At 40.7% G+C, this 25441-nt stretch overlaps 1 protein-coding gene across 1 annotated transcript in view; it reads left to right on the forward strand.

The window, feature by feature from the left end:
• Nucleotides 1-9: 9 nt before the first annotated feature.
• Nucleotides 10-25441, forward strand: part of PARP12 (poly(ADP-ribose) polymerase family member 12) — a 33670-nt gene continuing 8238 nt past the window's right edge. Inside the window, exons 1-8 of the mRNA XM_025045847.1 lie at nt 10-251; nt 3474-3642; nt 6315-6606; nt 9085-9186; nt 13173-13296; nt 19175-19370; nt 22008-22149; nt 24958-25054. Coding sequence (XP_024901615.1) covers nt 10-251; nt 3474-3642; nt 6315-6606; nt 9085-9186; nt 13173-13296; nt 19175-19370; nt 22008-22149; nt 24958-25054 — 1364 coding nt within the window. The remainder of the gene's footprint in view (nt 252-3473; nt 3643-6314; nt 6607-9084; nt 9187-13172; nt 13297-19174; nt 19371-22007; nt 22150-24957; nt 25055-25441) is intronic.

Below are 25441 nucleotides of genomic sequence, written 5' to 3' on the forward strand. Positions count from 1 at the left end.
CAGCGCGCCATGACGCTGGGTCTCCGGAGCTTTGAAAGCCACACGGGCCAAGGAACCTGTTACAACTTCGCTCAGCCCCTGTTCTCACCGGCTTACAAGCCAGCAGAGGCTTCGGTTGCGTCTAGGATAAAATGCAAGCTCCGCACCATCTCCCGAAAGGACCGCAGGGAGCTGGTCCCGGCTGCACTCCAGCCACACCCCTCCTGGATGCCCATTTCCAGCCTTTTTGCTCATCTCGTGGGCTTTGCTCTGTCTGCAACGATCTTCCTGGTTTGCCCCGTGAATCCTTAAGGCCATAAACACTCCTTTTGAGCCCGCCCTTCCGCTCCATCACATGGTCTTGTTTACTTTTCTCACAGCACTTACCATAACTCCCCTGCCCCCAGGTGGGCGGAAGTTCCGTGAGCGCGGAAGGCCCTGCGGTCTTGGCCCTGGGTGGTCGTTTCCCTCTGTGCATACAGCAGGTGCTCGCTGAGATTTTTGCAATGGGTGGACTAGGTTTGGGCTAAAGAGTTTGGACCTCACCCTAAATGTGATAGGGGCCGGTCAAATGGCAGGAGAGAGCCGCCATCAGGTCTGCATTTTAGAAAGATGTATCTTAGGTAGCGGTGTGGATGCTCATTTACAAGAGGTTGTGATGGGGACCTGTTTGGAAATTAGTCCAGTTACCTAAAAGGATTTGTTCCTTTCTTTCCTTTTTTTCCTTCCCTCCTTTCTATTTTCTTTTTTTGGGAGTGGGGGGCTTAACAGTACATCTTATTTCTTGCTCATGTCAGGTCCATCAGTCAGTGTTGGGTACGGATCTTGCTTCATGCAGTCATTCAGGGATCCAGGCTGGTTCACCTAGACTCTGCTCTCTTCAACCCGTGGCTCTTAAAGCCATTCTGGGTATCAGGTTCCAGGAAGCAGGTAGACAAGATGCACAGTAGAGGGTTGGAGAGAGTTTTTTACGGGTCAGTTTTGGAACTGGTAGATATTCTTCCACCCACATCCCTGGATCACAAGATGTCTCATGACCCCACCTAGATGGGGAGTGGGGGAGGGCTGGGGAAATGTAGTCCCTGAGAAGCAGCTGCGCAGAAATATCTAGATTAGAATATTTGAAGGCCCATGTAAGGCCTTAAGAAGCGATGCATGTGTGAGAGATGGGAGTTGGTGAGAATGTAGTGACAGAATATGACAGGGGATGACTCAGTTTTCTTTCTTGTTGACTGAGAGATGACCATTACTTCTTTTCTTATTGGCTGAGAGAGAAGGAGAGTGTTTTGTTTTGAAGCTTGCTTAGTCAGGGATCTAAAGTTTGGGAGGACCGCCAGGGCCCCGATTGGCTGGTTTGGAAGTTGTTGGGTGGTATGGGGCTGTGGCTCCATGAATGGGTCAGATCTGAGGTGGGGTGTGAAGGTGGAACCCTGGTGAAATTTGGCTTTCAGGGACTGGTAGAGAAGATCCACCTCAGGGGAGAATCAGGAGCAGCAGCTGGAGAGAAAGGTGGACACAGTAAATGACGGACAGGCAGACAGATGGGCAGACGGATGGATGGATGGATGTGATGATAAGGATAGCTGGTAGATTTTGTTAATGCCTGTATTTGGTAAAATAAAGATGGCAGACCTATTCTTAGGGTAGTTACCAAAATTGGAGGTCAAATTTTACTCATCTTGGAAATCTGAACATATGGTATTTACTGACCTAGATAATTGTGTTTTCTTTTTCGTTCTTCATCTTTACCTTTTCCTTGAGGTTCATGTAAGAGAATTTCTTGAACCTTCCTTCTCTGACCGTTTCTGGATCATGTAGGGAGAGAGAATGTGTAGTTGGCTGTATTTTCTATGCCTATTCTGTGACTCTATTAGTCTTCCTGAACCATAGGTCAGTTTCAGAAATAGGTCTTTATTGCTGCTTGTGTTCATTGGTGAATTATGGGAGGGTTCTTCAGTCCTTGACTTTCAAACTGTGCTTAATGGGCAGTAAGTACCGTGGTCAGGAGCGTAGCCTCAGAGACAAGCCTGCCTTGTTCCAACCCTGCCTCTGCTTGCTAGCTGGGTGATTTGGGGCAAATTACTTTGTATCTGAGTCTCAGTTCCATCATCTGCAAAATGGGGATGATAATATCACCTACCTCATAGGCTTTTTGAAGACTGAATAAATTAACTCATAAAATGTTGGGGCATTCCCTGGTTCATGGTAAATGTTCAACAAGTTTTAGTAGTCATCATCGTTATCATTGTAATAATAAGATTTGGGGTTGAGAGCACCAGTTATTAGCCTCTCTGCCTAGAATGTTTTTCCCTTCTCTCTTTGCCTGGGTCATCTTCAACCCTAAGTATTTGGCTCAGGTCCTTTCTTGTTTGCTTCCCCACTTCCGTCAGGCTCAGGTGTCCCTCCTATCTGCTCTGATGTAGTCTGAGCTCAGCTGACCTTGCACTTTCCACTCCATTTTAGTCATCTCTGTCTTTCACTTCCACTAGATAAGAGAGGGATGTGAGTCAGGATGACTCCAAGGTTTTTGGCCTGTGCAGTGGAAGAGGGAAGTAGCCTTTTACTGAGATGGGGGAGTCTGTGGAAGGTACAGGTTTGGGGGAGTTGATCATGGATTTCGTTTTCTTTTGAGATGCTTAAAATAAGCATGATCTGTGAAGTATGGCAGTGTCTTAGTCAAGCAAATTGTTTGCCTGACTGTTCCCAGCTGTGCTGATCCAGGCGATCATTTGAAGTCTTTGGATCGCTTGGGCACGGTGCCAGTGCCTTGCTCACAATGAGTGTTTAACAGGGCCTTGTTTGAAAACATGGAGGAGGGGAACAGAAAAAAGGGCCGGGTCTCCCCTGTGTGTGCATGAGTAAATACTTACAACTGGAAGGTGTCAACACTCACTTATTCAGCCAGTGTTTTAAGTGTCCAATGACTGGTATGCTGTGACTCTTCTTTGTGAAGTAGCCCTGTCATTCTCATCAGAAACCTGCTGAAAGGTGCTATCCTGGGCTCTAGAACTGACAAGTTATCATCTCTTCTTTTGTAAATAAACATGTTTTATTGTTGCATAGCCAACTGTTTTTTTCTCCAGTGCTTTTAAACAGGGTCGGTAACTATTCTTGAAGACGGATTTTACCAGCTGTCTTAGTTTGCTTGGGCTGACATAACAAGTTAACACAGACTGGGTGGCTTAACCAACCAGAAATTTATTTTCTCACAATTCTAGAGGCTAGAAGTTAAAGATCAAGGGTTGGTTTCTTCTGAGGCTCCTCTCCATGGTTTATAGATGGCCATCTTCTCCCTATATCCTCAAGTCATCTTCCCTTTGTGCCGGTCTGTGTCCTAACCCCTCTTCTTATAAGGACACCAGTCAAATTGGATTGGTCCCCCTCCAGTGACTTCATTTTAACTTAATCATTTCTTTAAAGACTTTGTCTCCAAATACAATCATTTCTAAGGTCCTGGGGTTTAGAACTTCAACATAAGAATTTTGGGGAGACAGTTCAGTTGTGATACCAGCTCTGTTCTTTTCCAGGAAGAGCTGTAGGAACAGTCACAGCTTGACAACTGAGCACAACCTGGGCGTGCTGAAAACTCACGGTGTCGACCACCTGAGCTACAGTGAGCTCTGCCAGCTCTTGTTTCAGAACGACCCCTGGATTTTGCCAGAGGTGAGTGCCAGGAGGGTGTGTGTGTGTGTGTGTGTGTGTGTGCGCGCGCGCACAAGGAATCAGGGAGAGGCCAGAAGGTTGGAAAATAGGAAATATTATGATAGAAGAGAATCCAAGGTCCCCATCGTGACCACTGGGGCTGCCTGGAGGAGACCTAGATTGAATTCTTGGCTCTGTGACATTGGGCCAACTTTGCTCCTTCTTGAAGCCTCTTTTCTTTCTCTATCAATTGGGCTAGTACCTCCTTTGCAGGGCTTCTGTGAGGTTGGGAGAGCCTGTTTGGCCAGTGGCTGCAGCAAGATGTTATTTACATAGAGCCAAGGAGATGAGAGATTCCAGCCAGCCCCTCTTTGTTTAGCAGGACTTGGAATCATGCAGGTTTCAGTGGACCCAGCTGGGGCTGTGGAGAAGGTTTCTAGGGCTGCAGACTATGCATTCTCTACTAACTCAGTTGCACCCAGGGAATTTTGAAGTTTAGTTGATGTGAAATCTCATATTGCATTAACCACTTGTTTCAGAGCTCACTGCAGTGGTTATGTACTATTTCATATCCTTCGAGAAGCAGACACCAAGATGGAATTAGAAGTGTGAGATTTAGTGGGTAGGGAGCAGAAGGTGGGGCGAGCCTTGAGGCAATGATGCAGGTCTAGCATCTGTGGCAGGAGGACGGGGAAGGAAGGGGACTGGACAGGAAGAGATCCGGACTGCAGCACAGTTCTAAGAAAGCTTCTGCTTGGCCAACTGGAAGTTCTGAGTTTAAGGTTTCTCTGTTGGAGGCAACCTTGGCTTCCCTAGAACGGTGTGCTTCATTGGCTGGGAGCGTCCCATGGGAATGTGGCCTCTGTGTGAATAAAGTAGTGGCTCCAGAGGCAACACTGGGCTGATAGTTAACTGTGCTCTGCAGCAGGTCTGAGCAGTGCCTTCCTGTGGCCAGCACCAGTTATATGGGATGCTCTGACACTTCCTGTGATGAGGCAACAGATTAGATTGGCATATTTTAATGACAGTGCTTCCATATGATTGAATTAAAATCACCCATTTGAGAAAGGTGCAACAGAGCATAGTGACTGGCACATAATGGGTATTAACTTTTTTTGCTTTTTGAAAATTAGTATTGATTTACTTCAGCTAACTTTTATTGAATATCCACTGTGGGTCAGGCACTGGTGATAAGGAGATAGAAGACCCCATTCTGTCCTTCTGGGAGGCACATTTACTGGGTCACACAGACAAGTCAGAAGATAATTGTAAGGTGCTGTGTTAGAAGCTCCAATAGAAGTCAGTGCTCTGATCTCCAGGGCACAGTTTGGGTGCTGGGAAAGGCGTCCTGGAGTCCATGGTGCCTGCTCTTGGAGCTGAAAGATGAAGGTCTGGGAAAAGGGAGGTACAGAGAGGAGGGCACCTGGCATCGTCAGGAGACAGCACACAGGGCAGCACAGCCTGCATTTAGGGTTGGAGAGGGGAGAAAGAGACATGGATGGGCAGAGGCTCATACACAGGAAGGAGTCGGGAGGTAGGTTTGTGTTTGGAGTGGGCATTCACATTTTGGAGAGATCGTCTTGTCAGTAGTGTGAAAAATGAATCAGAAGGTGACCAGTCAGGAGTTTGTAGCCTCTGCGTGCTTGGGTGTGCTGGTTGGTTCAGAACACAGTGCCAGCAGATGGAAGCCGAGACCACAAACTCAGACCCTTTATCAGATGACCAGTTGGGGGCCACCACCATGAATTGAGCACTCACTCACTGTGTTCCAGGTATTGTATTAGCCATTTTGTATATTTCCCATTTAATCCTCACAGTAGCGCAGGAATGGAGGTAGGATTATTCCCATTTTGGGGATTGAAAAACTGAATCTGAGAGCTGACAAGTGGCTTGCCAAAGGCCAGGCAGCTTGTAAGTGGCAGAATCAGGTAAGGCCCCAGCCCTCTCTGGCCTTTCTCCTTGGGGTTTCCATCCCCAGAGTAGGGTCCTTGCTGAATCTTGCTTAGTATAATGCCTTTGAATTGAATGGGTGGGTCCTTGGTGGTCTCTGGCCTTGTTTGCATCTGTAGGAATTTGGAGTGTAGAGGAGAAGGAGCAGTTAATTCAAGCTCAGATCCCAGCTTTGCCAACAACCTAATTCAGCCATTGTATGTGCCAAATGTGGCAGATTGCTGTGTGACTTAGGGTAAGCCAGTTAACTTCTCTGAGTCTCACTTTGCTCATGAGAAATGAAAGGGCTGTATTTGGCCTTCTCTAAGATGCTTTAAACCCTCAGAACCTCTTTGACCCTGAGCTGTAGAAAAAGAGTTGAGAGAAACGGGCCTAGGTAGTGGAGAGTTGGTTAATCAGGGGGAAGGGTATAGGTAGAGCTTAAGGGTTGAGAGGAACAAATACATTAAAATGTCTCCTGTGAAGGGAGCAACTCTGATCAAGTTCTTTGGGTTTCCCCATGAAGTAGCTGTTCTGAGCAGCCTGCTGTCCACCTAGTTCCCATTTTAGTCAAGGACATGGTAACAGCTACCCATCTAGAGTGAGGGATATTCTCATAGCTGCGTGGTTTGTTTGGATAACAGAGTCACTGGCAGTGTCTAGGTTTCTGGAAAAACCTCTTCTAACCAGTGGACTGGTCAGTAGGGAGGTGGTGGCTTGTGAAACCTTCCTAAGCTGCTGTCTTTTTCCTTCTCTGTCAACAGATCTGCCTTCACTACAATAAAGGAAATGGACCCTATGGCTCTTGTTCCTTTCAGAAGCAATGTACGAAACTCCATATCTGCCAGTATTTTTTACAGGGTGAATGCAAGTTTGGTACTAGCTGTAAGAGATCCCATGATTTCTCTAATTCTGAGACTCTGGAAAAACTGGAGAAGTTGGGCATGAGCTCACACTTGGTGGGCAGGCTGCCTTCCATTTATAGGAATGCGTATGACATCAAGAATAAGAGCTCCGCCCCTGGCAAAGTGCACCTTCCGGATCTAGGGACTTCTGGTAAGGCTCTGGGCTGGGGCTCCGGGATTCCATCTGGCCATTAAATGAGATGTGTGGCTGGATAAGTCTGTGCTTCTCTTAGTAAAATGCAGTTAGGGATCCCTTCCTAGCTAGTGGGGGTCATGAGGGTGAGTTGAAATCATGGCCATGAACAAGCAAAACATTCTAGAAAAGTGCTACTTGGTGTTGACGGTGAATGAATATGGGCCTCATCTGCACTGAGATAAGGGACTCTGCTTCTCCTATACAGTCGTCCCTCTGCCCCCTGGAGAACTTGCCTTTTAAAAAAGGGACCCTAAAATTAAGAGTGCCATGCTGTACAATTCTAGGGGTGTTCTTTGCATTGTGTTCTGTTTTGATTTTTAAAAAATAAGTTCGTGAAGTATATTTTAATTTTAGCTCTCTTCTTGATATGTATGAATGGATTTTTTTTTTCTTTTTTTAGTCATAAATTCACTTTGTTCACTGCTTATCTTTGGCACTTGGACAGTATCTGGCCCACAGTAGGCAGAGGCACTCAGATATTGGTTAAATGATGGAGCATGCTGGGATAATTATTTTAAAAGGAATGTCAGGCTTAGTGATAGGCACATGGGGGAATTCTGAGCAGAGACTGTTTATGTAACAAGCATTTCCTGAATACCTGTTGTGTGAAAAACGAATAATGTGGTCCCTTGAGAAGGTTATTACACATCGATATTCTTGGAATTTCACAATATCAGCTGTTGGCTGGCCATTCTGGTTATCCATTCTTTCATTCAACAAATTCAAGTGCTTGCCATGTGCTGGCCACTGTCCTGGGCCCCAGTTATGCCTTGGTGACTATGAGACATGACTCCCAAATGAATGCACAATCAAACCCACTTGTTAGCTGTAGTGATAGTTAAGATTTTTAACAGACCCTTTCCTAAAATACCAGGTAAGCGTCAGGACCACCAGCAAGCAAACTTATCCCTCTAATCATACCTGATTTTTATATTTAAAACTTTTCCTTGTCATATATGTTTTTTCTTTATATTTTCTTTAATTTTGGCTAATTTCTTTCAAACCTGCCTAGAAGTAAACAGGTTTTGCTTTAAATAGATCTTGAAGATGAATTATTTGGATTATGATGTTGTTAGAAAGGGAGGGAAGGATACCTGCCTTGAGGACTTGAGGACAGATGGAGGTGACCTCCAGGGCTCCACAGGTGTGGGTTTTGAGGCCTGGCCTGGGGATATTTGAGAGGCCCATAAAAAGAAGGGAAAGCCTGTTCCTGCAGCAGGAGTGAGAAACATGCTCCTGGAACAGAAATGCTTGCCTCTCTGAATAAAAGTGTCTTTGAGATGAGCCACAGAGGGCTCACGGTTTACTCAACTTTTCCACTGTAAGGTAATAGCAGTCTATTACTTTTACTTTCTTTGTTTTTAAACTTTGTTTCCCATTTAGAAATTGTGAGAAGGTACATTTAATGTTTAAAAAGTGGGATGGTAAATCACACTTAATATGTATGTAAGATCAATTTTCTGGAAAAGTATGGTCCAAAATAGCAAAAGAAGAACCAGGTGAAACACGTAGTCATTTTTTTTTTTTATGTGTACTTGGTCTTTTTGTCTGCATATTTCTTATTCCACTAGAATAAATGTAACCTTGATGTAAATGTGAAGCATTTCTTCTTAAACTGTAGATGTAGACTTTACAGTTTAACTCAACAATAAAAAAAGTAACCTCTAAAAAAATGGAAAGGTAAGACGAATAACAAAATGACAGGTTATAAAATGAGGAGAGTTTCCTGTAAACTTATAGGTGGAAGTGGGGGGATGTAATTATTAGGTAAGGTTCACTGGAGCACTACTAATAAAGGTAAACTTTGAAATCACTTACATGCCCTTTTTATATTGAAATTTTTACAATCTAAAACTGATATTTTGAGAAGGAAGCTTTATATATATTGCTTTTTTTCTTGGTATTAGCACCTAATTCTAATATTTCATTAACAAGTATTTGCTGTTAGAATCAAATCCAGTTTATAAAATGCAACCCTCCACTTGACCTTTGGTGTCATCACCACCTTAAATACAGAAGGACTCTTAAGCTATCTCAATGTGTAGGATAGTGAATCTCCCCTGTTTCCACCCCTGGAGGTTCTGATTGAGTCAGTCTGGGCCAGAGCCAGGCACTTGTATTTTTAAATGGGTCTTCTAGTGAATTGGGTGCACAGCCAGAGCTGAGAAAAGAGCCTCGTGTTGCCTTGGACTTGACAAGCAGCTGTGTGGCCTTGGGCTCCCTGGCTTCTTCCTAAAAAAAAAACACAGAGAGCCCATATGTATGTCTGAGGGTGCTTTCATCTCAAGCATTATACGATTTTGTCTGCCCATGTTTGTCTTGTGCAGGGAGATGAATAAACCCTCTTTTCTGTCCTTTGTACCTTGAACTACTCCAACCTGGTAAATGAAGTTTCCACAGAAGCTGATGTGTCTTTGTGGTGTTTCTTTGTAGGAAGAAAAGATAGTTCAGGTTCTATGTCCCCAACCACTACTAACCAAGAGGAGAATGATGAGATCTGCTTATACCATATCCGGAAAAGTTGTAGCTTTCAAGGTAAGTCAGAGGAAACCCCTTAATTCACGTGTGGATGGGATCACTGCTGCTCATTCCTGGAGCTCTGCTCTGAGGCCACCTCCAAAGTCCTCTTCCCTGTCCAGAGAGAGTCGGGCCTTAATCGTGAGCTGGCGTGACATTCGGCCAAACCAGTTCTGCAGCAATTTTGTTGGAGAGTTGAGGATGGTAGAAATTATTTGAGTTTCTAAAAATCAAACTGTAGAGGAGTTTTGGGAAACATAACTCTGTTCGGGTCATGCAGCAAGTGAGTATCAAGTGTTGACCCTTGGTCAACTTAGCAAGAGGTTACAGACATGCATGAGACACAGATACCCAGTGTAGTGGGAATAAAGGTAAGTGTCCTTCATAAAGGGAGATCTTAGACTTAGGATGCGTTAGAAACTGGAAGGTACTGAGGAGACACTCATGTTTGCTCTTGAGGGATGAGTAATTAAGTTGGGGTCTTCTCTCCACAGTCCCTCTTTTATCAGAAGTAACAATTCTTGTGTGTACGTGTGTGTCTGTATTTTCACTAAACCTTTGTTTTCTTCTTACTGCTGTCCTGGGCTTTGAAGAAAGATTTCTTCTCGAATTCAGTGACTCCTTTTAAAAAAAACTGTAACAACTTCTTGTTTCATTTTCAGTCTTTAAAAACTACCCAAGCATGGCAGAGGGAATGCAGTCAGCATTAATACGATGGCTAGGTGGAGGGCCAGGGGAGGGAGGGAACAATTGGGGGGATCGTTTTACGAACTGTATAGATGTCTAACCAATGTACTGTGTACTTGAAACTAATTTAAATAAATTAAAAAAAAAACTACCCAAGCAATTTATGAACGCTATTTATGAACACTTTCACTTTATAAAAGAGTCAAATAATACAGAGTAAAATCTGAAGTCCTCCTTCAGTCATCTCTAAAGGTAAACACATGCTGTGTAGTCATATTTGGTTTACATATTTTTAACAGATGGGAACATGTGACAGATATTATTTAACCTGCTTCCTTTGCTTAACATATTAGAGGTTTTTTCCTACATTAGTACATGTAAGTCTACCTTGTTTTTAAAAAAGCAATCGTGTAGTATTTCGAGTCATGTTCCATTGAGCATCAGAGTACACATGTGTATTTCTGTAGATGGATTCCTGGAAATGGAATGCTAGGTAGGTCAAGGAATATGTGTCATATATACATATATATGTATGTATTTAAATTCAACATTGAGTTCCGATTTACTCTGAGTTTTGGTAACTATGTGTGCCCATGTAGCTATCATTGTACTCTAGATATGGGACAGTTCCCTCATTCCAAAAATTTCCCTTATGCCCCTTTATAGTTAATTTTTACCCCTCAATTCCCCGACCCCAGGCAATCCTTGATCTGTTTTTCGTTGTTGTAGATTAGATTTGCTTTTTTCTAGAATTTCATATAAATGAAATCATACAGAATGTGTTTTCTTGTACTGTCTTTTTTCACCCAGCATGTTTTTGAGGTTCAGTCATGCTAGCACATCCATAGCTTGTTCCTTTTTATTGCTGAGTAGTTTGCTGTTGCATGATTGACTACCATTTGTTTATCCATTCAGATATTGATGAACACTAGGTTGTTTCTAGTTCTGGCTTTTACAAATAAAGCTTCTATAAATCTCCATGTACAAGTTTTCATGTGGATATATGTTTTCACTTCGGTAAAGACCTTGAATTACTGGATCATGTGATAAATATGTGTTTAACTTTATTAAAAACTGCCAAACTATCATTCAAAGTGGATGTACTATATTACCTTCCCACCAGCAATGTATGAATGAGTGTTCCAGTTATTCTGCATCTTTGTCTACACTTGGTATTGTCAGCCTTTTAAATTTTAGCTATTCTAATAAATGAGTAGTGCTAGCTCATTGTAGTTTTAATTTGCATTAATGATTGATGATTAATGATCTTTAACATTTATTTTTAATGTGCTTATTGGCTATTTATATATCTTCTGTAAAGAATCCATTTAAATCTTTGCCTTTTTTGTATAGCGGCTTTATTGAGATATTGAGTATAATTCACATACCATGTAATTCACTCCTTTAATAGTTTTTATATAGTCAGAGAATTGTGCAACCATCGTCACAATCAATATTAAAACATTTCTTCATCCCCAAAGAAACCCTGTACCCATTAGCAGTCACTTCCATTCTCCCCTCCCCCCCAGCCCCTGACAGCTACACATTTACATTCTATCTCTATAGATTTGCCTGGATGTTTCACGTAAATGGAATCATACAGTATATGGTCTTTTGTGAATTTGTGTGATTTTTCCCATTTTTTTGGATTGTTTGGTCTCATTGAGTGGCAAGAATTTTGATTATTCTTTATACATGTCAGATATAGGTATTGAAAATATATTCTCCCAGTCTGTGTCTTTCATGTTCATTTTCTTTATGGTATCTTTTGAAGAACAGAAATTTTAATATTGATACCCATTTTAATATTTTTTGATGGTTTGTGTTTTGTGTACTTTAAAAATCTTTGCTTATTCCAAGCCCACAAAAATGTTTCTTCTGTGGTTTTTTTCCTAGAAGTTTTATAGATTTAGCTTTTGTGTTTAGGTCTAACTGTAACTCTTGATCCCTTTTCTCTAATAATTATTTTCTTAGGTATTGATTCTTTTGTGTGAGTTAACTGCCTACGTAGTTTTTCCTTGTGTTTTGGTTGATTCTTGGTCGTCTGCTCATGTTGGCACTCAGAATCCCCATGCCTGTGGTGGTTGCTGATTCTCTTGCTGGGCTTATCGGGGAAGAGGCACTACGTCTTGGTTGGCGGGTGGGCCGCATGCATGTATCCTAGGACTAGGGGCTTTGATGACTCTCTCAGAGGCTTCTCTCTCTCCCCAGCCCTTATATCCACACTCACATGTTCCATGGGAAAAACAACAAGGTTGCTGAGCACAAACAAGGCAGTGAGGGAGTGCCTGCTCCAAGGGGTCCCTGTTACTCTCATTGTGATCGCCTCGTGTCTTCCTTGCTCCTTGGTACATGGAACTCTGTGAGGTCCCCAGACCCTTCCCACTTCTGCTGTAGCTCTCTTCTGCATACTTTGTTTTTTCTTTCTCTCCTTTCTCTATCAGTTTGATTCTTTCTGCTTCAAGTTTTTGGAAATTCTTCAATATATTTGGAATATTTGATGGAATATTTTATTGTTTCTAGTGCTTTTGGATTTCTTCTCTGTGGCTTGTCATTTCAAGGGCTATAGGGAGAAAGAGGATATGGATGTGAGTACTTTGCCAAATTGATTTGGTTTCTGTGGCTCACCTAGAAAGCCTGTTCTCTGGAATGTCATGTCATAATGAAGTAGGGAACATTAGAAGGAGTGAAGGAAATTGAGAAAGGGAAAAAGAGGACTAGGATTTTAACTGGGGCCAGCATGTGTATATCTGCAGGGGCAGAGCAGTGCATATGAAGACCGTCAGGGCTGTGGGCGTGTGTTGAGAAGAGGTGCATATGTTAGTAGCCAGAAAGATCAAAGTGTGCTGGACCCATGCCGCTGACCACCTGAGGCGGAACATGTCGGGTTGGGCTGGGTTTCCAGTAGAGAAAAAGCTGGCTTCGTTTTTGGTGTGACAGCTCCCCTTCCTACCTGCCACATGAATAGCAAAGACATAGAGTGCCCTCTGCAAGAGTGGAGACTTCGACCTTCTTATGATCAACTTCTTTACTGTCGTGAGATGAAATTAATATATTATGTAACCTACTAACATCTTTCTAAAAGTCACTGTAATGTCCTGTTAAAAAGGGAGACAAAAGTGTACATAATAAAATACATCGTATTTCAATATCTAAATGCTTAGATATGACTGTATTAAAAAAAAAGACTCCCCCCCCGCCCCCCACAGATTTCCATAACCTTGCCAAGTCAGCAGGCAGCACCACACCCATTGAGAACCATGGGACTAGGCCATGCTGTCTAATGCCAAGATGTCTTGTTTATATTTTTGTTTTAGATAAATGCAATAGAGTTCATTTCCATTTGCCATATAGATGGCAGTTCTTGGATGGAGACAAATGGAAGGATTTGGACAAAATGGAGCTTATCGAAGAAGCATATAGCAATCCCAGAAAAGACAGGTAGGAAATAATTTCACTTGGGTCTGCTCTTACCTTGTCTTTTCTGTGTGGTATGGGAAGTTTAGACACAGCAAGATTTAGTTTCAATCACACACACACACACACACGAACATTTAGTATACAGCCTGGTCTGCAGGTAGGAACTCTGGGCTGGGAATTGGAAGTTGATATTTATACTGGTAGTTTGGTGCCCGTGTTCTCCCACCTTCTCTTTTAAGGGAGAATCTGTGGGGAAGGAGGTGGTGGTACCAAGTGAGTTCTGAATTTGCTGTTGAGATTGATCACGTACTTATATCCTCATTGATTAGTATGGAAAAGTGAGAGATAATCATTTGTGAAATTTTACCCTTTGCCTGTGAAGTTGTATGGCTGAACTGCCATTTATCTAGCCTTTAACTTCCTTATTTTTCTAAGTGTGTCCCCCGTGTTTTACTTAGTTCAGAGTAAATGAGGAAGTTCTGGGTAGCCTTATTTTCAAATACTTACCATCTTGGATTGAACTTGCTACAATATGTTGGCCACAAAGAGAATTTGAGTCTACTTTTTGAGTAGATAAAATAAATTTGTGCTTAGAGTACAATTATGTACAAATTGCTACTGGCAAACTATGTGAAACAAATTACTCCCCTAGGAGGATTAAATGGCTGACAAAACACCCTCTCCACTTCCTTCTCTTATTCTGAGGCAAATTTACACATAGTGAAGTGCATATAGTTCAGTGAATTTGACAGATGCATACACTCGTGTAGCCAACACTGATCCGAGTATAGATAATTTTCCTCACCCCAGCAGATTTCCTCCTGTCCCCTTCCAGTCAATGCCCACACCCACAGGCCACCACTGCCCTGATGTCTATTACCATAGGTTAGTCTTGCCTGTTCTTGAACTTCATCTAAATGGAACCGTACACGGGACTCTTGTGTCTAGCATTTTTCTCTCAGGACTCTGCGACTCGTCCAGGTTGTCCTGTCTCCTGGTGCACATGTGCACGGGCTTCCGTTGAGTGATGTTCGGGGGTGAAACTGCTAGGGTTGGGCTGGGGTTCATCCTCAACTCTGCCTGGTGACGTCAAACTGTTTTCCAGGTGATTGCGCCACTTTCCACCTCCGTTAACAATCTGTAGTGTCACTACCTAGTGTTTGATGTTATCATCTGCCATCTGAACTTTTCCCAGTCTGGGGGTGTAACTTGGTATCTTCGTTTGCATATCCCGTGAGGTAAAGTGTTTCTCCATATGTTTGTTGGCCATTTATGCTGCTTCTGCTATGAAATGTCTGTTCTAGTAGTTTGCTCATTTTGGTGGGGCTGGTTGTTGTGGTTTTAGTTAGTTATTTAGTTTTAGGAAGTTAAGAAAATTTCTCTATTGAGTGTGTGTTTAAAATAAACTCTTCCTGTTAGGTTATGGTGTCTTTTAGTAAAGAGAAGTATTTATTCGTCTTTATTTTATATTTTTTGTGTCATAAGAAATCCATCCTTATTCCAAGACCATAAAGAAATTTTCCTGAATTTTCTTTAAAAAGTCTTAAGATTTTAAGGACTGTATTTAATTTTTCCCTGCCTGTGGTAAAGTATGGATGGACCCAGTTTCATTCTTATGCGGATGAATTACCAGTTTTTCCAAAGACCACCTTTTAAAAATGTATTTAATTTAAAATTTTAAAAATTGTAGAATATACATAATAAAATCTATCATCGTAACCATTTTTTAAGTGTACATTTCAGTGGCATTAAATACATTTACATTGTGCAGCCATCATCATTAATCATTTCCAGAAGTTTACTTTTAAATCCAAACAAAACAGAGCTAAATTTGTCACGATATTAACACATTTTATAGCTTATTTCCAGACTCACGTGCCAAATGCTACTATTTTAAAGTAGTCCATCTATTCACCTATTTTCAGTGCCGCCGATGTCAGGCACCAGTTAGTAAATACACACCCAAGTCTGTGTCTGGCTGTTTTATTGGTCTGTTTGTATCAATACCAAACTATCTTACCTTGTAGAACTTTTTAGTAAGTTTTGACATCTGGCAAGGCAAATCCTGACCTTAGTTTTCTTCATATTGTCTTAGTTCCTTTTGGTCTTTTGCTTCTCTTTAGAAATTTGAAAATCTCAGTTTTCACAAAAAAACTCTGTTGTGACTTTTTAAAATTGAAATTGCATTGACTACTGTCAGGGGAGAACTGACATCTTTATGATGCTGAGACTTTCATATGTATGATAGCATCTCATTTGTTTAAATCTTCTTTGATATTTTTCAGTAGTTCTATAATTTTCTTCATTAAAGTCTTGTATATCGTTTGTTAGATTTTTTTTTCCTTAGGGATCTGTTAACTTCTTTGCTTAAAATTTTTTAAAAAATTTCTTTTCCCTCCAGTTTTATAGAGATATAACTGACATACAACACTTGTATAAGTTTAAGGTGTATAGCACAGTAACTTGACATATGTATATATTGCAAAATGATTACCACAATAAGTTTAGTTAACATCCATCACTTCATATAGTTATAAAAAAATTTTTATTTCCTTGTGATGAGAACTTTTAGGATCTACTCTCTTAACAACTTTCAAATATACCATACAGCATTATTATTATTATTATTTTACCATACAGCATTATTAACTAGTTATGTTGTATATCCCCAGAAAAAAAATTTTTTTGTTCTATTTTTTCGTGATATCCCATAGAAATGCAGTTGACTTTTATGTAATCTTGTATTCTGCAACTTTACTAAACTATTTTAACTCAGAATCTACTGATAATATATGTGAATCATCTGTATAGGCATCTATTCTAGATATCTACATAGAAATTAGTATAACTGTCAAATAGCACTTTTACTTCTTTTTAATTCTTATACATTTTATTTCTTTTTATTGCCTTATTATAGGACCTCCTATACAATGCTGAATAGAAGTGGTGATAGCTGAAATATTATTTTTTCTTCTTTTTTTTCCCCTACCTTTAAAAGGAGTAACTTGTAAATGTTAAAATGTTACTCAATTAACATGAATAAGTATTTGGAATCTTTGGCCTTGTTAAAGAATTCTAATTTTATTCCTAGAATGCTAGGAATTTTTTTAAAATTCCATATGGAAATTGAATTTTATTGAGTGCTGCTTCTTCATTAATTAGGAGTCCATGTTCTTCATACTTTGTTAATGCAGTGAATTACATCAATTTTCTGTTAAGTCCATAGCATTCTTGAGCTTAATACACAGTCACACACTCATTCATTCATTCATTCTCTCTCTTTCTCTTTCTCTCTCTCTGTCTCTCCCCCTTTCTCCCTCCTTCTCCCCCACTTCTCTCCCTGTCCCTTCCTCCCTTTCCCCCTCTCCCCATTTCCTTCTGTCTCCCCTGAATTTGGATTTCAGATACTTTACGATTTTTGCATTTATGTTTAAGTAAGATTGGTCTATAATTGTTTCATATTATCTTTGCCTGTTTTTACCTCAAGAAGTTTCTAACCTCATAAAAATGAGATTGAATGTTTTTTTTTTTTCTGTTAAAATTTTTTTTGGTAAGTTAGAATTACTTTTTCCTGAATGATTGATCATATGTCTATAAGAATGTACAGACTTAACATTTAATTTGTGGGACTACTGGCCCAATTTCTCATAATTGTTATAGGACCAGTTAGGTTTTCTATTTTTCCTCGAGTCAGTTTTGGTAAATTGATGTTTTTTTCCAGAAGTTTGTTTGTTTTATTTATTTGCAGATTAATTGTCATAAAGTTGCTTGTGATATCTTTTACTGTCTGTGGCATCTTGAATTTTGTCTTTTACATTTCTAATTTCTTTTTCCCCTCTTTTTTTTCTTTGTCAATTTTGCAGAGATTTACTAATTTTACTAGTAGTTTTCTATTTCAGAATAACCAACTTTTGTCCTTTTTTGATCTCATATATTAGATGACCCATGGTTTATTTTTAAATGTATTTTAAATTTTGTTTAATTACAAATGAACTGCATTGTTGTTAAAGTATAGACCATGTAATAACAGATACTTTGAATTTTGTTGAGACTTGCTTTATGGTGTAGTACATGATCGGATTTAGTAAAAGTTCTATGTATGCTAAAGATCTTTTGGATGCAGTGTTAGATGAAGTATGTTAATTATGTGGTTCAAATCTTCTATATCTTTATTGATTTCTTTGCTGCTTTTATCGGTTAACATACAGAAATATGTTAACACTATGAATTTGTCAATTTTTCCTTATAATTCCATCAATTTTTGTTTTACATGTTAAACTGTTATAAAGCATATACAAGTTAAAAATTTTTTATCTTAATAATTTGAGCCTGTTAGCAATGTAAAGTGGATGCTTTTAATTTCTAGTAATGATTTTTACCTTCAGTCTGTTTTGTTTGATGTTAATGTAACTATGCCAACTTTCTTTTAGTTACTGTTCACTATTTTTTTTTTTTTTACTTTCAAAGTTTTTTGTCCTCATATTTTATATTTTGTCCTTTATACTACCTGTAAACATAGAACTGGATATTTTTCTTGTTTGTCAATCTTTGTTTTTTAATTATTTTGTATTATGATTACTTATACATTTGAATTGATTTTTATTGTCCATCTTGATTTTTGCTATTTGACCTGCTTTTTCTATATTTCTTTTGTCTTTTTGGTCTTCTCTTACATTTTTTTCTCATTTGATTTTTTTCCCCCCTTATCTGCTAGTTTGGGAGCTATGACCTGAATATCTTATTCTCTTAGTGGTTACTCTGGAAATCTAAATAAGCTCTTTAATGTAACAAACTTTAGCAATTTAAGCTAATTTATACTTTTAATCATTCTCTTGAACTATTAAAGAATTATGAACAGTTGAATTCTTACTAGTTCCATTCAAACTCATTTACTACTTAAATGAATTTGGGCAAATTACTTAACTTTCCTATGCCTCAATTTTTTCATATGTCAAATAGATAAAATAATAGTTCCTACATCAAAGGATTATTTTGAGAATTAAAGGAATTAATATATGTAAAACACTCAGAACAGTGTCAGGTGTATAAAATGTGCTATGTAAGTGTTGCTTCTGTTCTTTTCTTAATCCCAGAAGTTAGAAATTAGCATTATATCATGTAGTCAGTATTTGCTTTAACTTCCGTATTTATCATTTTGTTTTGTGCTCACCATCCTTTGCCATACATTTCCTCATGGATCATGTTCCTTCCTTAACTTCATCTCCTAGAAATTGCTTTAGTGAGAGTCTAGTGGCAAATGTGTTTTCTGTTCGTCTGAAGGTATCTTTATTTCATCCTCATTCTTCAAAGAGTTTTATTGGGTATTTTTTTTTTTCAACTCTTCAGAGATTATTCCACTGTTCTCTAGCTTCCATTGCTTCTATTTAGAAGACAGCTGTAAGTCTGAATATAGGTATAGAAGTTTCCTAGGGCTGCCATAACTGATTACCACAACCTTGGTTGGTGACTTTAAACAATAGAAATTTATTCTCTAACAGTTCTGGAGGCTAGAAATCCAAAATCAAGGTGTCATCAGGGCCGCACTCTCACAATAAACATTTAACATATGTTAACTATTATTATTTTGTTTTCTAAGGATTTCCTTTCTTTCCAGCTCAGTAGTGCATTTAAAAAATGTATTTTAACTAGCACTTTCTGTGTAGTGAAAGGAATGTCATGATAATGAGTTTTCTATGTCACCTCGATTTTATTATTTCGCACAGCAAAACTGATCTTAAAAAGCAGTCCTCCCCGCTGGTCTTGGGATCTTTTATTTTTTAATGTGCATCTCACGTTTATATCTACCAGCTGAGCATTTAGAAGACCATGGGTGGAAGCTGAGGGGCCTGTGTACATTCGGCTGGTGAAATTTTCATGTACCACTTACATTCTTTTGCAGGATCCTATGCGCTGAGTCAGTCGGTGATTTTCACTTTGATTATCTGAACTTCGACTCCATGACGTTCGGCACTGCCCGGGCTCGCCGCCTCTCCACGGCTTCGTCAGTCACCAAACCTCCACACTACATTCTCACCACCGAGTGGGTGTGGTACTGGAATGATGAATTTGGTTCTTGGCAGGAATATGGAAGACAAGTAAGTGTGATGGAAAGAGGGCCAGTGATTCCCTCCTGAGCCTCCATATCAAAGAGCCCTTCTAACATGTGCCCAAAGATTGTTCTGGGGGTCAGTGATAGAGCTAAAGATCTCCAGATGTCCCTACTCACCGCTTTGGGGGGAATTATACAGATCTTGCTAATTTGGAATTCATTTTTCTGAGCTTCCATCTTTGAACAATTAGATATCTGTTGGCTCTCATGAGATCAGAATGATTAAAAGTTGGAGATCGTGTTTCTTCATTGGTTTTGTTAAATGAGATAGAAGGATGCTTCTCTTACTGTTGAGCAGGTAACTCTGGAGTGAATGCCTGTGTGTGCAGGAATGTTTGTGTAGCCGCAGATAAAATTTAAGGCTTTTCAAAGCTGGCATTCTGTTCTGGGGATGACTCTACAGGTATGAGTGACACACCATATGCTGGTATAGATGCATGCGTGTGGACTCAGTGACATTTGGCTGCATGGTCTTATTTTGTCCCATCAGTGGGACCATCTCGTAGGGTGACTTGTCCATTCTAGCCCTTCTTTTCCTACATACTTCTGGTGTCACCACATATTTATATTTCTGTCTTAGTTTTCTGCTAATTGCCAGTTCAAGGTAGTTTTCTCTTCTCAGAAAAGCTAAGTTTTTTAATGCCTGAGCTCAACATGTACTCCCAAATTTTAGATCCAAATTGCTTCCACCTGCATTCATTTCCTAAGGCTGCCATGACTAAGTATCACAAACTGGGTGGCTTAGAACAACAGTGATTTATTGTCTCATGTTTCTGGAGGCTAGAAATTGAAATCAAGGTGTAGTCAGGGTCATGCTCCCCCTGAAACCTGTAGGGAATTCTTCCTTGCCTTTTTGAGCTTCTGGTGTCTTACTGGTGATTTTTGGTGTTCCTTGGTGTGTAGACAGACACATCACTCTAGTCAGCTTTCATCATCACATAGTGTTCTTCCTTTGTGTGTCTTCACATGGCCATCCTCTTATAAGAACATCAGTCATGTTGGATTAGATGCCCATCCTAACTAATTACATTAATTATATCTACATTGACCCTATTTCCAAATAAGGTTACATTTTGAGGTACTGGGTGTTAGGACTTCAATAGGTCTTTTGGGGAGGGAACACAATTCAACCCATAACCTAATCTTGTATGTAAACGAATTACTGTACTTGGCCCACTGAAGCTTTCTGCATTAAACTTGCCATCCCTGAGGTGTTCAGCTCCAGGATGCATTATCCCAACCAGAATCCTTTTTGGATTATTCTCAACAGGCTTCTCATGTTAGTTTACCTTTTCTATTTTTCCCCTTTCCTATGATTGCCTTTGCCTTGCTCTAAAAGCCCCACAGTTACCTTCATCTTCTTCTACCGGAACCAACCTATCTATCTGCTTGGAAGGAAAGGACCCCCCTACCCTCCACATTTATTCCTCTACTCACCAGAATCTGACTTCTGTTACCATTACTTGTTCATCTGGTCACTATTCATGGAGGACCTGCAGGAAGTGGGACCCAGTCAGGCATAGGCCTCACAGTTCCGTAGACCCCAGCGGAGGACTCACGTGCCAAGTCCCATGGCATTTCCAGCCTTCGCCCAGCTTCCTGCCCACTCGCTCCTCACTGTCCTGGCGTTCTTGCTTCTATCCTGTGCCCTTCATGGGCTGCTTTTCCACTCCCCTTAGTGAATGTTGTGGTTTCCTGGGGTCCAGCCCACACCCCCATTCTTCCCACTGGTGTGTTTGCACTGGGTGATCACACTGATTCTTCCAATAGTGGTGGCCACCTCAAGCGAGCTCTCTATCTCTGTCTCCAGACCAGATTCATCTTTGAATGTCAGACTTGTGTGTCCAAACACCCACCTGATATTTCTGCAGCACTTTTGCTTTTTATTTTGGGCACTGTGCTTAGTGCTCTGCATGCCTCGTTTTAATTCTTTTCCAACCCTTTGAGGATAGTATGAAGATGGCATACTATTGTATAACAGTATGAGTATGATTTAAATACTATTACCTGTTATAAAATTGAGATAATTGACATTCAGAGAGATTAAAATAAGTTGCCAAGGTTATAGAGTAAACAGGTTGGGGCCAGAATTCATGGTCAGTCCGTCCTAAAACATCAGCTATCCAGTAGGTCATTGGAATGAGGAAGATGGATTGGAATGGATAATTGGAAAAATAGAAAAGTTTTCTAAGGGACCAGAAAAAGAAAATGAAGACTGCCCTCTGACTAGAGCATGGCAGGAACAAGACTAGATGGAGAAGGGGCCGTGTTGCTCAGGCCTTCGAGTCTGGTAGCATTCGAGATTCACTGTCGATGTTTCACCTGCATTTGAATGCTTGTGTCATCCATTATGAGCAGTTGAATACCCTCTCTTCCCTTTCTCCCATCGCAGGTATCCTGATTTAGCAACATCCATGTTTACGCTCTTCTGTTTTCCCAGGCAGCTTTTAAGAGGCAGTTGTATTGGCTTCTATTCAGTGGCTCCCTCTCCTGCCACCCTGCTCTGTCCTCTGCCTCCTCCATGACATGAGTACCGCTGTGGGCATGGTGAGGATAGCACCCAGTGTGTCTTCATCATCTTAAGTTCTTGCCTTCAAGAATTATCTGGTATTTTCTCTTACAGGGCATGGAGCACCCCGTGACCACTGTCAGCAGCAGCGATTTGGAGAAGGCCTACCTGGCGTACTGCGCCTCAGGGTCTGATGCCCAGGCAGCCATAATGAAGTTCGAGGCTGGAAAGCACAAATACAAGTTAGACTTCAAAGGTACTTCCTGACCCACCGCCCGCACCCAGCAGGGCCTGGCCATCTGTTGGTTGTGCCATTTCCACGTTAACCTTGGAAGAGCTCTGTGTACACATTGAGGGCCAGGAAAGAAAAGAAAGGGCGGTCTCATCTCCTGACGTGCTGCCCATCTGGAAGGGAAGACAGACCTGTAAACAGATGATGCCCACCCAGTGGGCTTGAGGAGGACTGCCTTGGGAGATGACGAGAGATGACCCCGAGGAGGGAACAGGAGCCCAAAGTGTGGAGGGAAAAGCTGCCATGTGCGCAGTGGCAATTGTCCTGTTGGCCATGGTCAAGTTCCTCTGTGTCTGAGGATTAACCTTAGTCCTTGACAAGTGTCACAGTGGTTCTGCTGCGCAGCTTTGCCTCGTACTCCCTGGTGTGGTAATGTTAATATCTTCTGTTCTCTAGGCGCCTTCGGCATGGAGGGGCTGCCAGGTTAACAAACGTGGAAGACGTGTACTTTGTTTAAAAGTCACTGGGAAGCAGATTTTTGTGTGCTCGTGGTGTCCTGACACTGGGCCTTAAGTGACTTGTCCCAGTTGCCTTGACAGCCAGAAGCAGACCAGACACCTTTTAGCTTTCCAGTGGCCTATTGTGAGAATTTTTTTTTTAAGTTTTAGTTTTTCTGTAACTTTTTAGGCCATTTCCTCGTGAATTTATCAGTCCAGCATTGTTCAATTTAGTTTTGCCTTTAAATTCACATCTCAATCCTTCTGAATGTTTAGCATTTTTAAAGGGAGTTGAGTGGGGCTTCCTTTAAACACAGTTTACTGTTTTCTCTATTTTTATGGACTTTCATTCTCTGTGGAGGGCAATAAAGTGTCTTTAGTGAATTACCCTAAATCCACTGTTACTGCATGCTTTTAGCTAGTTGTAGCTTGTGGTTTTGTAGCAGTTGTGGTTTTACTCAAGGTAGAATAGCTGCTGCCTCCATAGGCCCTTTCAGGGATCCTAAATGTTTCCTCTGCTCTTCAGTGAGAACTGCTTACCAGACTCTAGCGTCTGCTGGAAAGCAGCAGTCACATGTGAGGTGGTTTGCAGTCCAATCTGATAAACACAGTGCAATAAAGGGGACAATTAAATATACAAAATAACAAGTCAGGACTGCCCTGATGATCACGTCTATATAACTAGCACTCATCTGACTGCTGCTGACAACAGTTTAAAATATTTGTTCAAATATTTGGAGAATTTCAAATAAATTGAAAATGTCAGCTGCAACCTTGATCACTCTCAACCCTACTAGGCAGCACCCTCAGAGGACAGAACAGAGAGTCATGTGGAGGTAGAGACGAGCACACGCATGCAATTGACTACAAACTAGGAGAAAGCATGCTTACTGCAGACTGACCTAGGCTCGCCTGAGTGGGCACAATTCTTTTTTTGTTGGTAGCTGACAGTAGTCACAGAAAAAGTTTGAAGTGAGTTAATTTCTCTCCTCACCACCTCACTACTAGATACAGTGAAAGTAAATCTCAGACCTAAATCCGCCACTCACATTTATTAATTAGATATTTATTAGAAAGTACACCTAGGAAACATACCGCAGGCCAGATGACTTGTTCTGTAGGATCGGGGAAGACTCGGCTTTGCCTCTTGTCTCAAAAGAGTCACTCAAGGTAAATGCCAAGATGCCAGAGACCGAATTCTGACATCTGTTAGCTGGCATCAGTCAGGCAGAATCCCCAAGGTTAGGGCTTCCTTAGAGACTAAGCCTCTTTAAGGGTAAATTAAGGAAAATGCCTTTCTTTACCCTGTTCATGGGATGGTAGAGAATGGGTCTCACATATATTTATCCAGTCCACATGTCTTGAATAACTTAATTTTACCAGTGAAAGCCCATTTGAAAGTCATCATAATGTCAGTCAACAGGCCAATAAAAACCCATGCAGTATGCTAATTAGCTAGCAGAGTATTGATGGAAGGTTGACTGGTGGGTAACAGAAGGGGTTGTGGTAGCTGGGTCTGGATCATGGGCTCCTGATTAAAATGTAGGGGACCCCGCCCCAGGAGTGCCTGATTTTGACAACCACCTGGGCTGTAGCGCAGGGAACACACACCTCAAATGTAGTAAGGTAAGTTAAAGACATCTGAAAATTAATATTGAAATGTTTTTTAAATGAAAACAATTATTTTTGTACTCTTAAATGCAGAAAGTAAGACTTGACAGGATTTTCCTGATGAGTGGAGACATGTAATCTAACTTGTAGGTATTGGTGGTTTTTCGACTCAAGGGGCAGTGTCCCTTCCACCCTCAAGATGAATCTAAGGATCTTGGGGGTGGGAATGGGGCAAGAAATGTGTTTATTAAAGATGGTACAGGTTTAAAAATGGTTAAGAAATACTGCTATAGAGTGTTTCCTTAAAATAAAGTCATAAGAGTAAAATTATTATATTCTAAATCCCACTGGTTCAAGATCTCTAATTTGGTCTCAGGCTGGGATGAAGCTTTTTTTGTATCCAGACTGGGAAAAATTGCTAAGCAAAATAATAGTTTAAACAAGATTGGAAGGAACAATTTAAAAGCACTCATGTGTAATTGATATGTCAATTACTAATCATTCATCTATTCATTAAACCCAGTCTCCTAAGGCTTCCTATTTCTTTATGAATATTTGAAATGAGTCAAAACTGCCTGACTTTTAACAGGCTGATTCTGGGCTTTACATGTTTGGATTAGCTTTCCAACCCATTTGATATGTTTATAAAACATGACCATCTTCTGCTCTGTGTGTGTGTGTATATATATACACACATATATATGTATGTAAATTTTTTTTTCAGCCTTCATTCAGAAAAACCTGCTCTATGGCACAACCAGAAAGGTTTGTCGGAGACCCAGATACGTGTCTCCTCAGGATGTGAAGGTGAAGCAAACCTGGTACGTGGCATTTGGGGAACTTGGTACTTGGCGTGTATCAGGGCATACTGTGCTGAGTACAGAAAACCTCCTTTAGCGAAAGCATTAAGGCGGTTTACTGGCTGTGTAACTGAATGCCTCAGCACTTTCTGTGCCTGGCCTTTGATCTTTTCAGTCTTTTGCTGTTATAAATATAACTCCACAAAGGGTAATCTAGTGTACATGGTGTTTCATATTTGTGGAGGTGAATCATCAGGTTAGAGTCCTAGAAGGTCCATGCACATTCTTCTTCATGGGTCGAACCGTTATGCGCTTACCCCAGAATGCATGAGGCGCCAGCTTCCCTCAGCCTTGCCAACAGAGCACGTCATCAAGGTCTTAGATTGTTACCATTCTCATAGGCGGGAA

The sequence above is a fragment of the Pteropus alecto genome, unplaced genomic scaffold, assembly GCF_000325575.1.
Source record: "Pteropus alecto unplaced genomic scaffold, ASM32557v1 scaffold22, whole genome shotgun sequence".
Classification (NCBI taxonomy): Eukaryota; Metazoa; Chordata; class Mammalia; order Chiroptera; family Pteropodidae; genus Pteropus; species Pteropus alecto.